Source organism: Sapajus apella, unplaced genomic scaffold (genome assembly GCF_009761245.1).
Source record: "Sapajus apella isolate SASKATOON/1434 unplaced genomic scaffold, GSC_monkey_1.0 scaffold58, whole genome shotgun sequence".
In the NCBI taxonomy this organism is placed as follows: Eukaryota; Metazoa; Chordata; class Mammalia; order Primates; family Cebidae; genus Sapajus; species Sapajus apella.
The window spans coordinates 11,548,096-11,564,487 of record NW_022436998.1 but is presented as its reverse complement, the minus strand read 5'-3'; the positions used below and the strand labels follow the sequence as shown (position 1 = coordinate 11,564,487).

General features: G+C 33.8%; 1 protein-coding gene across 10 annotated transcripts in view; it reads left to right on the top strand.

Annotated features, from left to right (window-relative positions):
• Positions 1-16,392, top strand: part of PCDH15 (protocadherin related 15) — an 819,037-nt gene that overhangs the window by 785,628 nt on the left and 17,017 nt on the right. For 4 of the 10 annotated variants that reach the window (XM_032245637.1, XM_032245638.1, XM_032245630.1 and 1 more), the window contains 4 exons: positions 8,882-9,100; positions 11,795-11,803; positions 12,531-12,686; positions 14,870-14,875. In XM_032245637.1, coding sequence (XP_032101528.1) covers positions 8,882-9,100; positions 11,795-11,803; positions 12,531-12,686; positions 14,870-14,875 — 390 coding nt within the window. The remainder of the gene's footprint in view (positions 1-8,881; positions 9,101-11,794; positions 11,804-12,530; positions 12,687-14,869; positions 14,876-16,392) is intronic. The other 6 variants (XM_032245634.1, XM_032245633.1, XM_032245636.1 and 3 more) reach the window with 2 other exon arrangements.

Genomic DNA, 16,392 nt, shown 5'->3' with positions numbered 1-16,392 from the left:
CTAAAAGTTTTCAGGTCTAAGTGTAGGCTGCAGTGAGTGATTTCAGAGGGCCAGTTTTCTTTATGGGCATCAGAGGACCTCTTGTACTTATGAACAAGGAACAGCTCCTTGAAATCACCAGCTCCTCTCTCTTGCTCAAGGACTTTGGCTATTTGAGGGGAAAGCACAGATTCTTAAAGTGGCCCTTTGTCTGCAATGATTTTCATATGCTTGCATTTTAAGAAGAAATCCAGCTTTCTTACAGGTCTGCTAAATTAGCAAAAATCGGTATCTTTTTCCTTAACTTAGAGGTGAAGAGCAGGTGAAATAATCACTCCCATTTAAGTCCATACCCGATGTGAAATTTCATCCTAGCATGAACTTAAATATTTGAGTTATAAATTCTAAAAGTAAATAAAATACAGAATCTTAAACAAAATCCTGCTACTTATTTTCCTTTGGATGATATTTGAGCATACAAAAAAAAAGAAAATTGGGGCCGGGCGCGGTGGCTCACGCCTGTAATCACAGCACTTTGGGAGGCCGAGGCGGGTGGATCACGAGGTCAAGAGATCGAGACCATCCTGGTCAACATGGTGAAACCCCGTCTCTACTAAAAATACAAAAAATCAGCTGGGCATGGTGGCACGTGCCTGTAATCCCAGCTACTCAGGAGGCTGAGGCAGGAGAATTGCCTGAACCCAGGAAGCGGAGGTCGCAGTGAGCCGAGATCTTGCACCCCAGCCTGGGTAAAAAGAGCAAACCTCAAGCTCAAAAAAAAAAAAAAAAAATTGTTAATAGATTTTTCTTTACTCTAGCGACACCTAGTTTTTAGTTAAAAATATATATTGATATACAATAATAGTTTATATGTACAGGTATACACAGTCATTCCAAACTCTATATGCAAAACATCATAATTTCATGATTTAGTTTTTCTTTGTCTATACTTTCTAAACAGTATATAAATATTTCCATATACACATTTACAAATATATATGTAAATATGTATTTATTCAATTTGTATTGAAATCAAATTCTGAATTTAGTTTGATTTTAAATCTGTTCTTCAACAAAATTCCATCACTTCTACTTTGGCAATAATAAAATAACGATTTAATATCAGCTAAAATTTTTTGAAAGCCATAGTTCTTAAATATGTATTTATCAATTCATTTTTAATAGATATTTGTGCCATGTGCAAAACAGGATACTGATTGTGGAGGATATATATATGAATGAAGTAATAGCTTTCACTCTGATGTTATAGCCACCATCAAAATGAAGCAACACTTAGATCTACCTAGCCAATTTTTTGTACATGTTATTAATTTAAAAAGTTGATTTAGGAGTAGGCTTTCAAAGTAATTCTTATATTCTTTCCATTAATTGTCAGAAAATTAACACATTTCTTCTTTACGTGAATCTACCTGCATTCTGTGTTTTTTGCATACATTAGTTTTGTTTTTGAATTTCATAATAGATTGAGTTTAGGGTGTTTTTCTGTAAATATAAAAATATTTATTACATTTAGGCTGACTTTAAATAATAAAATAATGGTGATTAGAATTGGAATTTATCTAGCATACCTTCTAGAGATAAAATATTCGGAAAAAATAGCCACTTGAGTTTCAACTGACACCATGAAATACAAGATCAACATCCCTCATTCTAAGTTTTTCAAACCTAAATTATATTATGGAGTGTAAAGATATAAATTGAATAAAATAATTATCATAGCTACCAGGAAAGGAAAAAACAGTGAATATATATAAATCATAAATTTTTATACTGAAGAAAAGATATAGTAGCCATTAAATATTAAAATTTTGCCTTAGTGGTCTTCACCTTGAAGTATTATAGAATGCTTAGAATCACTGCTGTATTTTAAACTCTAGAATTGTTTCTTGAAAGACTTTATAGTAAAATTACATACAGATGCATATACATTGTGTGTGTGTGTGTGTGTGTGTGTGTTGGCCAAGGCTGATAATGCCCAAGTATTATTATCTATTCAGTAGTTATGAAAGTTACTGATTATTTAGTTTTTAACACTGAATAAGTGTACTTGATCATTAAGATGCCTGTGCAGGTCAACGGAAGTATTCTCTCAATATCATTTCATCTTAAAATCTAAGCTTCTGAGGATGTTGGAATTATTGAGTCAAAGGATTAGAAATCATACCAATAATCATTCATCCTAAGAGTTTTGATTTAAAAAAAAAAAAACAATTTTGACAGTCAAAAATAAAAAAGCTCATAAATGCATAGAGAATAGTGGAATTACTTTTAGTGACATGTTAATAACTTATTTTATTTGGCAAGCTTATTGGTATTTTAATTTTTTATTTTTGGTTACCTGAATTGCTTAGATTTTCTGCAATAATTATATATTACTCTTATCCTGCTTTTTTATCCTTGTAGTTCTCAACTTATCGGAGCTGCAATTTTGTTAGTTTGCTTTTGAGTTTTTTGCTTTTTTATTTCTGGAATATTCTCAGGCATTTTTTAAATATTATTTCTTATACACCATTTTCTCTTTATTCCTTTGCTGGGATTCTAATTCCAATTTGATTTTTCTTATAACTTTCAGATGTTCTGTTCTGGCTCGGCCCCCTCCACCCCATCCCCCTGCCCCCCTGGCCGTAGACACACACAGTTTCTCTTTGTATTTTAGTGTGAATAATATTTACTGCCCTATTTTAAAATTCACTAATTCATCTGTGTTAGTCTATTGATGAGCTCACCGAAGAAATTCCTCATCTTGATATCTTTTTTAAAAAAATATTTCTAGCCTTTCTGTTAACATTATTTCTTATTTCCACCACTCTACTGAATTTCTCCATCACTTCAGGCATGTCTGTGCTTTCTGCTTCTCTGTAATTTATTAATCAGAGTTGAATCAAAGTTCCTGTCTGATAGTTCCAATATCAGGGCTATCTCCATCTGGTTCTGTTACTTTATTTCCAGAACATTGTTGTTTTTTATTGTGTAGCCTTTTTGTGCCCTGCTTGGCTAAATGCCACACATTGTGTGGAAGAACCGTAAGGACTGAGGTAAACAGGGTTTAGACCTGTAAATGGACGTTACAGGCATTTACTCTGTTGAGTAAAGCTATTCAGGAATTACTGGGATTTTGCCACGACAACTATTGCTTCCACTGTGTCAAACATTTCAGATTCTTCTGTTGGTGGAATGGTGTCAACTCATTCTTAGCATAGAGACAGTGCTGTGGGGTTTTCTGTCTTCTCACTCAGTCCTCAGCTCTCATTGTGCCTGTGCCACAGAGGAGGATTCTGTCCACACTCTGATCTGTCCCCGTTTTAGACTGCTCCTTCTTGTTGCTGGGTTCCACTCTTATGGAAGAGTTGGGGCATAGAACAGGGGTTCCTCTGCGCTCCTTGTACAGCTTGGAGGTGTAAGCCCTGGTGTGTGCCTTCTCAAGTTTTTTCCCCCTTCTTTCTTATGCCATCATGGCAGCTACCCTCTGCTTCACATTTACAGAGGGTCTTGGATACAAGAGATGTTCTGCCCCTTCTCAATCCGTAGACCTCTACTTTGTACTGGTGCAGGGTCTTCGGTCTGAGAGGACTTCTTGCTCCTTCCCGGGGGGCAGGGGATTATTGCTTATACCTGTTTTCCAGAAGCGGTAGACCTTTGCCTGAGCAACAGGGTTGGTCACACTTACTCCTCCTCCGTCTAACACTTATGGATCTTGTTTCTTATGACATAAGGGTCTGGGAAATGGCATAGGGGTTTCTGCCTGTGCACCAGACTTAGCTGATTTCTTCCTGTTCCTACACCATGAAGGAGTATTCTCGTGTCCTTCCTTGTCCCCCAATCTGTCTTACAGAAATCTATACAAAAATGGTTTTGAATGAGTGCAGACTCCCCTTGTGTTTGTGGGTCTCTGTAAATCTAGCCTTATTTATTACAATTTTAGCTGTTTATTTGTTTTGTTTTGTTTTTTGTAGAGACAGTGGTCTCGCTTTATTGCCCAGGCTGATGTCAAATTCCTGGGCTCAAGAAATCCTTCCCTCAGCCTCCCAAAGTGTTGAGATTACAGGCATAAGCCACTGTGCCCAGCCTATGGCAGACACTCTTAAACTTGTTCTGCCAAGTTGAAACAATATATGGTCTCATCTCACCTTGAGATTGTCCTTATTGTCACTCATTGGAATTTGTTTTTTGGTTCACATTGTGATATCAGCTCAAGGAAATTTACAATTTTAGTATAACCTTGCACTTTTTTTGTGATTTCATCATTGCTGTTAATAGCAATATTCTCTTATGGATTTCTGCGTTCTACACAAAACAGACCATATTACTTTAAAATATAGTTTAACTAAAATTCAAAAATAAGCAAATACATTTTAGCTTCTTTATGTGCCTTATGTCCAGCCTGTTTAAAAACAGTATGTCCAAATAGTAAGAGAAAGTAGAAAAAGACTTTATACTCTACAAACTCCTTTTAAAAGCACGATGTTTAAAGACATGCTTTGACTTTAAAAGGATCTACCAAGCTCCGATAAAGCATCTTGTAATCTCCTAAGTCAAGAAAAACACCTACAAATTCAAAATACTGAAAATGCAAAATCAGTGGAATACTAATCATTAGAATCTAGTTAAATAATTATGGAGCTGTGAAGAGAAAATTGTTGATGATCTAACCATGATTTGCTTCATTAAGCAGAACAATATTATACAATGCAATGAATGTGGGTGAATATGTTAACCATTGCCCACTCTGTAAACCTAAATTGTGTACCTACTAAGGAAATAGGTAGTTGTTCCTCTACTGTATAGAGTACCGTCTCCTGCTCACCCTTCACTTCTTTCTTTCTATATTCATATGTACATTGCAATATCAAAATCACCATCAAGGTAATCAGTCATGAAGGTGAGGTGCAATCTAGACTGTGGTTTATACATTATATGCTGAATGACACAACATTCAGCCCCATATCCATCAATGGAGGCAGAAATACACGTTTCCATGTGTTTGAGAAAATAAGAAGATATGACTTTGGTTTAGGAACTTATCTCATCTGAGGAAAACATAGCAATAATCAATTCATGTTGACTATGTTCTGGGAAGGGAACTGTATACCTCACTCTTAGAATTCCAAAATATTTGCATACAGTAACTGAGTATACTGAAGATGAAAATGAAGAGAAAAAACACGTTTCTTTCTTTGTAGAAAGCTGAATTGAGACAGATCTGTTTTTCAGGATAAGCAAGCAGTGGAAAAACAGGATCAGAAATAAATACTAAAAAATAAAATAAATATGGAAAATCAGGAAATAACCCGATGAACCTGGGAAAATATATAACTGAAAATTTTCTCCCAGAGAAACCACTGGACAGCAGTTTAACATTTTCAGGAGAAAGCAGAATGATGCTGGGCGCTCATGCCTGTAATATCAGGACTTTGGGAGGCCAAGGCAGGCAGATCACGAGGTCAGGAGTCTGAGATCAGCCTGGCCAACATGGTGAAAACCCATCTCTACTAAAAGTACAAAAATTAGCTGGGTGTAGTGGCAGGCACCTGTAATCCCAGACACTTGGGAGGCTGAGGTAGGAGAATCGCATGAACCTGGGAGGCGGAGGTTGCAGTGAGCCAAGACCACACCATTGCACTCCAGCCTGGGGAACAGAGCAAGACTCCATCTCAAAAAACAAACAAACAAACAAAAAACAGAAAGAAAGAAAGCAAAATGATATGAATTAGTGAAATGGTGTGTGTGTGTTTTACATGGCCTGAATCCTTCTCCTGTTTCTGATAAAAGAATCCCACTGTCTCTTGTGAGAATTGCCTCTTTCCTACATGGTGGTAGTCTTTAATCAAGTGCCTTCACCTCAGTCCAACTGGAGTATAGTAGTTAACCCTCTTCTATAGTTTCTTCAGTTTCATTTACCAATGGTACAATAAGCTATTGACAGAGACAGAGAGAAACCCCATTTGTATAACTTTTATTATAGTATAATTCTATGATTGTTCTGTTTTGTTATTATTGTTGTTAATATCTTACTGTGCCTAATTTATAAATTTTATCTCCTAAAATCAATTGAGTACCTGGATTCAACCTTTTCTGTTTTTTAAAATTTATTTATTATGAGTTCTGGAGTGCATGTGCAGATTGCACAGGTTTGTTACATAGGTATACACATGCCATGGTGGTGGTTTGCTGCATCTATCACCCCGTCATCTACATTAGATATTCCTCCTAATGCTATCCCTCCCCAATTCTCCCACTCCTGCTTTTCCTCCCCTAGCCCATCACCCCCTGTTAGATTGTGTCTTCGTTCTCATTCGTTTTGAGGAACATCTCTATTTCTGCCTTCATTTCATTATTTATCCAGTAGTTATTCAGGGGCAGGTTGTTTAGTTTCCATGTAGTTGTGTGGTTTTGAGTGGGTTTCTTAATCCTGAGTGAGTTATAATGTGATTGCACTGTGGTATGAGAGACTGTTTGTTACAATTTCCATTCTTTTCTGAAATGAGAAGATGTATGAAAATTACATTGACAACATAAAATGTATCCGTTGAAAGCTCAGGCAATATAAAGAAAAAGGAAAAAAGATATAAATAAGGAGATCAAAGTACATTTATAGGATGATTAAAATACAATCTGATAATGACAGGTATTTCAGGGATTAAAACTGTAGTATTTATAACAGAAGCAAAAAAACTAGTAAAGAATTAAAGACTTTATTATAGTACAGCCAAAAATCAATGAAACGATGGCCATGTTACTTTAAATAGTATCTGAATATGTTTAAAAATCACAAACAGAAATACAAATATCTTATAAAGGAACAAACGTTAGTTAAGCCCTGCGTATCTCACTTGCATGATAAAATGACAAAGGCAGTGGAACCAAATTCACTGTTCTTTAAGGGATAATGCTACGACTCAAGAATTTTTACCTAGGCAAGTTGTTGGAAGAACGATAGTCTAGATCAGGTGTGGGTTTAAAAGTGATCCATCCTTCTAGTAAAAAATTACATATGACATGACATTGATAAATAGGTGAAAATAAATATCTAAATAATAGAGCTGTTATAGTGTAAAAAGACTAACAAATCTCCCTTTAGAGATTTTGGACATGAAATGCAGGAATCCAGTAGAATTTTGATCTGTCAAGTGAACTCCACATTGTAGGGATATAGTCTTCCCTTAAATGAATGATCCTCTTCTGCATCTGATTCTTCCTAGTTCTAATAATATAGTTCCTGTGAAGCAATTCTTGATTTATGCATAATTTAGAATCTCTTTCTTTATCTGATAGGTAATTCAAACAAAAAGTTTCACTATTCTATTTCTAGTATTCATGAAAATGGCTATGTTATTTTCTTTTAAAGTGTATAACAATGAGCTTGGAAAATTGCTACAAAAAGTACATTTTTAATCTACAAAGCATATCTGTTTTTTTTTTTTAAAAAAAAAAAAGCCAAAAAAAAATTTTATAATTGCATCATGTGTGATATGAATTCATTTATGAGATCCATATGTGATGTAATTCATATGTGTAGATACCAGGCACTTCTATTTTTAAGCAATGAATAGTGTGTTAACAGGATTCAAAATCAGCATGGTCACTCTGAAAATTAAAAGTTTCAAAAAGGCGTAAAGTAGACTGAAAAAAGTGTACAAACATGGCCTTGATTATATTTTGATAGTGAAATTTGGGGCCAGTTTTCTTTTTTTCTTTTCTGTACTTTTCAAAATAAGAATGTTATTTTTATATTAAGAAGATCTCAAGAATAATTTTTTCACTTTATATATGTAGTATAATCAATTATATAAAATATTTAATACCACAGCTTCAAAAAAAAAGATTAGACTTAAATATGCCAAGATGTTAGCAGCGATTATGGTTGTCTGTAGATCATAAGACTATGAGTAATTAAGTTTTTCTTGAACTATTTTTGTTTTCCAATGTTCTATAGTAAGACATTTGATCTTTATGGTGGTGGTGTAGTAAGAACACAATTGTTGAATCAATATGTAGTGCTTATAAGGGACTGTTCAAAAGTTCCCAAGGAAATGTGAAAAAAAATCACCTGCTAATTGTGGTGGTAAATAAATAAATAACAAATTTTTGCAGCCTCCTAAGATTAGGAACAATTTATCCCTTGATTCTCTTACACAGAGCAAGACTCATTGTTGGAATTGCATTATTCAGAGGAAGGAATTATGTTGACTACCACTTCCTGTCGTTCTTACAACACTGATATACTACCTGCATCATTTATTTAGTCTTTCTTTCCTAGGCAGAAGACCCTTTTAATGTCTTCACCCTTTGGCCACAAAACATTGTTTTGGTTTGAAACTTGAGGGTGTTTATATTTAAGATGGTGTTATGGCAAACAAATACAGAGCTTGAGTCTGAAAACTTAGCTTGGTGCCTTAGGTTTTTTGGTGCCTTAGATTTGTTTTTATAAATGTATAGCTTTTTGGCCTGCAATAAGTCAGTATTGTAATGTTCCCTTTTTACAGGGTTACTCTAAGGGCCCCAGGGGATAAAATGCATAAATATTATTTTAAACTACAGTATACGATTTAAATATTACATTTTATTCCATCTAAAAAACTTGTTAAATTATTTTAACACAGTGATATTAAGCTTAATGATACTGATAGATTTTTTAAGTCTGTAAGCATATCAAGTAAGAGCTATGGTTTTAACTATTTTTTATATTTACATACAGATGTGTAATTTATCTTCTTTATTCCTTATGCTTTTTATATATGCTATTCTTAGTAGTCATGAGACTTCTGACTCAGCCTGTGTTTCAATTAGAGAAGATATTAAGATCTTACAAGAAGAGATTTTATTTTTAAAATGCTCTTTCTCTGCTAACATCATTAATTTTACTATTTATCTAACTATAAAGATTTTTGGATGGCAAACTGCTTGATATCAATAAAGACTTTCAGCCATATTATGGGGAAGGAGGACGCATTCTGGAGATCCGGACTCCAGAGGCAGTGACCAGCATTAAAAAGAGAGGAGAGAGTCTAGGATATACAGAAGGGGCCTTGCTGGCTCTGGCCTTCATCATCATCCTCTGCTGCATTCCTGCCATCTTGGTGGTTTTGGTCAGCTACAGACAGTAAGTATTCAAGGATGGTAAACATGGATAGTTCCTCAGAAGGCATTGCAGAAAATCATCTCTGGTAACATGGCTTTGCATTGTAAAATGGTGATGGTGCAACTACTCTGAGATTGCTCTATCTGTCTTGTGCCAAATGATCTTCTTCGAAAGGAAAACAATTGAAACTCTCAGTATCTTTTTCACAGATGGTCCAGTATCCCTGTGATTCTAATTGGTCTCTTCCAATAGAAATATTACCTTAGTTCCTGTGGGTTGGTTTATGCTCTTCTGTTGCTTAAGAGCCAACTCAGGAGAGAAAGTGGCATGTATCCTGGGGTAAAAGCAGTGGCATGTCTTATGCAGATGACCGGTCTGCCCAGCTCTAAAGGCAGGTCGGTAACCTCTCTACATTATCATGATAGGTTTTTATCCAAACTGTTAAATTTGCCTTTGTGCAAATGATCACAGTGTTAGCAAAAACACTGTAAAATCATAGCATATAAGATGATGTAATTTTCTACGTGGTTTCTTCCTTCCTGGGTGCTTTGCTAGAGTTTCTGGTGTAATATTTGACAGCATGTTCTGGCTGTGTGGGCTCTTAAATTTTCTGGTTCCTGCAGTGAAGTGCATCCGTTGACGACAGTATCTATACTTTAAAATTGTACTTAACTTCTCTATAGTAGTCAAGTACTTATCACTAGTTTAAACATCTGTATTTGAAGTAAGTTAGTAATATATTATTTGTCTGACATTAGGTCTGTAGAAGCTTTGTAGTAGGGAGCCACACATTTTAAGTATATTTCTATCAACAATGACTTGAAAAAAAATGAGTAGCTGATTAAGAAGTTGCCCTGAGTGTGCCACAAAAAGAAAATAAATAGCAGACAGCTTTCATAAATCATGTAAATTACTTTATGTGATCAACAATAAGCGTAATGGCAGAAGTGCTATTCATTTAAACTCTACAGAGGAAGTACTAAAATAGTCCTTATGTATTCTTTTTCTTTTTTTTGAGATGGAATCTTGCTCTGTTGCCAAAGCTGGAGTGCAGTGGTGCCATCTCAGCTCACTGCAACCTCCGCCTCTGGGTTCAAGGGATTCTCTTGCCTCAGCTTTCTGAGTAGCTGGGATAACAGGCATGTGCCACCACACCTGGATAATTTTTGTATTTTTAGTAGAGATGGGGTTTCACCATGTTGGTCAAGCTAGTCTCGAACTCCTGACCTCGTGATCCACCCACTTCAACCTCCCAAAGTGCTGGAATTAGAGGCATGACCCACCACACCCAGCCAATAGTCCTTATGTATTCTTAAACTGTCATCTTTGTTCTCAAACACTGAAAATTTTCTTGTGAATTGAATAAGGTAAGGTAATTCCAACCTGAATATCCAAAAGTATGCCCTGCATGAACTTTGCTATGAATGGAAACTAAAAAGCAAATATGAAAATAAAGTATCATGATTTATTACCCAGAAGTAGACCTTCCAAGTCTAGCTTCAGTTTCAAAGTGAGGCCAAGAGTATAACCAGGGCTTGCTGCGTAACTCCATTCTTTTAATGTTTTTCAAGCAGGTCATTACTTGCCAAGTAATTCCAACCTGAAAATACAGAAATATTTTCTACCACAAAAGCAATGTGAAGTTGCAAATATAGCATTAGGGTTGATATACTGGAGCTTAATATATCCTTAACAAATCAATTGATATGCTAAATCTAAAGCTGATGAACAAACAATATTAATTGTTTTAAATTATTAAGCGATCAACCTGTTATTAATTCTCATGTTAAAATCCATTCCATATTACCAGTTATCCTTGTCCATTTAACTGTTTTCCAAAGAGCTTTATTATATCCCACTAGCAATAAAATCAGCGAGAAAAATTCTTATATTTGGCACACTATGAAATGATTAAAACTGACACATCCTGGATATAATACTTGGTAGTCTGAAATGTAACAAAAACTTGAGATGTTTAATATTTAAAGAAGTTATAGATGCATTATTCTCCTTCAGTATAAGCAGCTTAATATCCTATGAATTTATTTTAGCTACTGATTTTTATAGATGAACAGAAATAAACAAAGTGAGTTTTTCTCTGCCCATATAGCAAAGTAAAATTCCAATGAAGACCTAACATTTACATTTTTATATTTGCTCGCAAATAAGAATGAATAGCTATTCTTTTATATAATGATGCGCCTTTGAACTTTGCTATGAATGGAAACTAAAAAGCAAATATGAGAAAGTATCATGAACTTATTACCCAAGAGTGAGACCTTCCAACTGCAGCTTTAGCTTCAAAGCGTGGCCAAGAGTACAACCAGGACTTGCTACCTCAGTCCTTTCCTGTAATATTCTTCAAGCAGGATGAACCTAGAAGCCAATTATAAAGATGAAGTCATCTTTAATATTGTTTTTCTACTAGAGTTGAAATTCTCATATTTATGTTTTAATCCAGTTTTTCTTATTTCATGTAGTCCATTTCTTTATTTTTCTGTAAGGATATTTTAACGGCCTGAATGACTAACAGTAATAATACCATTTCATCTTTCAAATTGATATGCTTAGTTTTCTTACTTTGTCATTAACTCTGTGTCATTATGAATTTAACCTATGAATTATTCATTATTTAGAATAAATTAAATGTTAAAATATTATGAATGCAATATTTCTAATGTAACTTTCTATTTTTCTAATTGCTTTCCAAAACAGGTTTAAAGTGTAAGTATAATTAACATTTTACACATCCTTTTCATGTAATACGAAAAGGGAATCCCGAGATTTTATCAATCAAGTCAGCCTGCCCAGAACCACGTATTATTCCTGTGTTTTGCATTTGTAATAGATTATTTTTTGGTTAGATATATATAGAATTGAGCTGATTTTAGACAATTAGACATAACGTGTAAATGTAAAAAAGATAGTTTGCCTACAGCTTCCCTCCTGTAACCTCTTGGATTTGAGGAAGATATTAATCAGTGTCCAAGAAATCCAAAAACAGAAGTGTAGCTGCAACATGAGACTCACAGGCATTCCTAGGAATCTTAAAGGATATAAAAGCTAACCAAATTTCCCTTGTACATGTGGGGACAGCCTCATATGCCTCATCTTATGAAAGAGGTTCATTAAACAACTACCACTTATCCATTACATTTTAATAAATATTTTGCTTTCTCTTTAATATTATCATTTAATTTAATTTGCAAATATTTCTACTGAATTCTACCCTAATTCAATGGATAACTATTTTCAAGATCAAAGCGGGGATTATATGCAAATGACACCGTCTGGGGGTGCTTTTGTAATTGTATCCGTTTATAAAGTCGAATGTTCTTGTAGAATAATTGTGGGTTCCCCTGATAATTGGACCCCATTATTAAAAGGTAGTTTATTGATAAGCATATGATTTCTGAAATGAGTTTTACAAGACATCCTTACTTTACCCAAGACGTCAAGCTGAGTGCACAAAGACTGCACGAATTCAGGCCGCGTTACCCGCGGCTAAACCAGCAGCACCGGCCCCTGCACCAGTGGCAGCGCCCCCGCCCCCGCCGCCGCCTCCGCCGGGTGCGCATCTCTACGAAGAACTTGGAGACAGCTCAATGTAAGTAGACATTTCAGGAACTCTGAGAAGTACGTGGGTTTTACTGAATGCTGCGTGGTGAGTATTTAATTTCAACCGGATGTGGAAATGCCTACATGGAATATTTTATTGTATTATTTTAAAGAGGAAATTTGTTGAGGACCTAAGAAAAGTTAAGTTGAAAATAATAGCCAAAACCAAACAAGAAATTAAAGAAAGCTAAGAGAAAAGCAGAATTCAACTTTAGGAGACAATTGCAGATTTATAGCTTGAGTATAATATTTAATATCTCAATCCTCAGGGTCATGCATTTTCACATACATATAATGTGTAAGTATATCTATCTATCTATATACATATATGTATAAATACATTCTGAAAAAATATATTTTTGTAGAGGCGATGAGAGAAATAAAGCACAATCATAAAGTTGTGGTCCTGATTAGGTATCCAAACTAATCACTATTTGGTAATCAAAACCAAATTCTATGGTTTAAAATCAGACTTCTCTAAGATACTACTTTTAGGACATTATAAGATATAGAACTTAAAATCTCAATGGAAAGAAAGAATTTGTATATTTAATTCCCAACTACTTAGAAAATGCGTTTTTCACTATATTATTCTCAGACTGCTATGATTACTGAATATTTCTCCTGCATGATTTGAAATTTGTAGTCAATTTAAAAATCATCCATTTTTGAAAGACACTAGTAACTGTTAAAAGATGTCACAGCTGCTTGTGTAATGACGCTACCCTCATATTTGGATTCCTTATGGTGATGTTCAGTTTGTCAGTATTTTAAAAATTCAAGAATAACTACTTTTGGACATGATATGTAAAACAACCAAGAATATTATACAGTTTTGCATATGACAAATCCAGAAAATGTTCTAGTAACTGGAATTTGGAGGAGCAAAAAGACTATAACATGTTTTACATGTGACATTTGTAGCAGTTACTAGTAGAAATAAAACAAGCCTCAAAAATCATGAAATTGATCTGGTAATGGAAAAACTGATTTTAAGCAAATGTATTCATGTTACTTACCGTATTAATAATGTATACAAGGTTATGTTTAGGATAGTCTTATTAATGCTAAAATTGATTTTAATGCTATAAATCTAAAATAGGTTAAAGCATGACATTCTATTTCCAAATAACATAATACAGGGTTCATGCTCTAGATATATACTTTTACTTTTTTCCTAACTTGAAAATTATTGTTTCTTTTGTAATTATTGGTGAATATAGGAATTGAGCCAATATGATTTGATTCTATTTGATTAATGACTTCTCTCAAGCAAAGATCTTTAGAAACTGAAAAAGAATTTTGTATAAAGTTAAGTGTATTTAGGTAGGAAATTAATGAATTAAATATATTCATTTTAAATTGATAAAAACAGGTATACTGTAAAATCATATGGAATCAATATAGTTTGATGGTAGTAGTTCTCAAATAGCAATACCTAAAGCTATTTTTAGTTGAACAATTGTAGTACACTCAGTAGATTTTGCAATTGTAACATATTCATTCATTGAAATAGTTTAATTTCTGCATATTTAATTATCTTAATTTTAGGGAATGTTTAACCTAGCTATTCAAGAACTTTTTATAGGAATTCTAAGCATGTTACTAGAAAATGAACTAGGTTCAAATGAATTATCAATTTATTTTCAAAAGAATAAAATCAAAGGTCATTTTGGAAAAAAAAAACTTCACAGAGTAATAACTTCATGTGAGTTCTACAGTTACTTTGTAATTGTCATAGTAGTTGTATATTTACTAGAAAGTAAATATGCAACTTAATATCTTCTTTAAAATCAGTGTGCATTAACCAGTTTTACAGAGTTAGGACACAGAAGTAATTCTTAGCCTCTCATTTACAATTTTTATTTTAGGATTGGCATCATCCAGGTTTAATAGAAGTAAATTTTACCTATGTGTATGTAGTAAATAGATTTTGTTAGACATAATTTTCTGTGAAAAGACATTCAAATAAATGTCATTTGATTTCATCTAAGATTAAATGCCCTGCTTATGAATAATAACAAAATATAAAAACATGCATTTTTTTGATATATGCACTAAATGTTTAAAGCCAGCTCCTACTCATATTTTCAGAATTGTCTTAAATTAACTATAGTTAAAACTTCTTTCTTTCTATCACATGTTTTCTGTTTCTCACCTGTGGATACATAGGCATAAGTAAGTAAATAATATCACTCTAATAGAAGAGCATTAGAAAAGTAGATACAATAGAATAGATTCAAATGCTGTTGTACTATAAACACAGAGATCTTCATCTTTTCCCACAGTGTCACTTACTTTTAAAATGAAAGTTTTGTCTTCCACACCCAATTTTCTTCTGATGGCATGAGCTTAACCCGTGTGTTTTCTGTCATAGTACCTGTGCCTGCAGAAAGGAATTTTTAAATTTTTTAAAATTAGTTTTAAAAAGTTCTTAAATTTTAAGAACTTAAAATTTATAAATCTATAAATAGAAACCTATTTATAGATTTCTTTCAGTCAAAGTGATGTGATATTGTTATATCCATTGGGCGCTTTTCCAAGAGAAATCAAACCAAGAACAAATGTATAGAAAAACAACCAGTATATAGTATCAAGCCCAGTTCTTACCATATTTGAGAAATAATTTTTAAGATTCTGAAGAGTAAAATTGCTCCCTATTTAGTCCAAATTGTTTAAATTTTCTGAGTTGTTCAAGTAGTCTTGATGCTCCAGGTCTACCTGTGTGAATTGCTTCTTACAGTTCATATCTTTGCCAAATGACACATTAACAACTATGGCTTCATTTATTATTTTTATTGCCCAACTTATCAATATGCCTACTTAATTTCTATTCAGACTATTTTGTATTTCATTCCTGCTAAGTGGGTCAATATTAAACAGTAACCAAAATAAATGTAACTTTGTTTTGGCTGAGAATAAAACCTAATGAGAGACTATTTAGAACCACCTATCAGCCAACATTTCTGGGAGAAGGGTCCAAATGCTTTCCTTAGAGCCATTTAATTTGTGATCTTTGATGTATTCAACTTTATTTATGACTCGCAGCCACCTATGATTCAGTTTTCATGCATGAGTAAGTCTTTGTTTTAGTGATATCAAAGCAATGTTTTTTTAGCATCAGTCTTTTTGTTAAGGTGAGTCATAATTTAAAATGTGATCCAGATGAGTCTAAGGAATTACTGGCAACATCTTTTCTGATTGCTATTAAAGACAAATTTTTCTGCTTGGTATTATGTATAAGATTTTAAAACTAATCAAGCATAAAATTTAATTTAAACAAAAGAAAAACTCTGCCATGATTCTAGCGTATATTCAGTTTCTCAACTGTGATTTTTTGAACTCTGTAAGACAAACTCCCACCTCTCCTTGGTAACTTCAATTCTCTTAATTTTGGAGAATAGGATACCCCAAATGTTGGCTCAGGGAGGAGATTACTTTTGGCTCTAGGACAGAAATACTGAGATGAGAGGTAAGGAACAGGTACTGAATCAGATACAGCTAAGGATCTTCTATGCATAACAGGCAGCCCTGAGCATCCTCAGGCCAGGAAAACATATGAATTCGATAGCTTCGATGGTGTTCTGCAAAGGGAAGAACTAATTTGCGCATAAGGGAACTGTTATATGTGGACATGGATGCTTTGCTGTATCGAACTAACTGAAAAAACAAAAAATACTCTTCCAAAATATTTT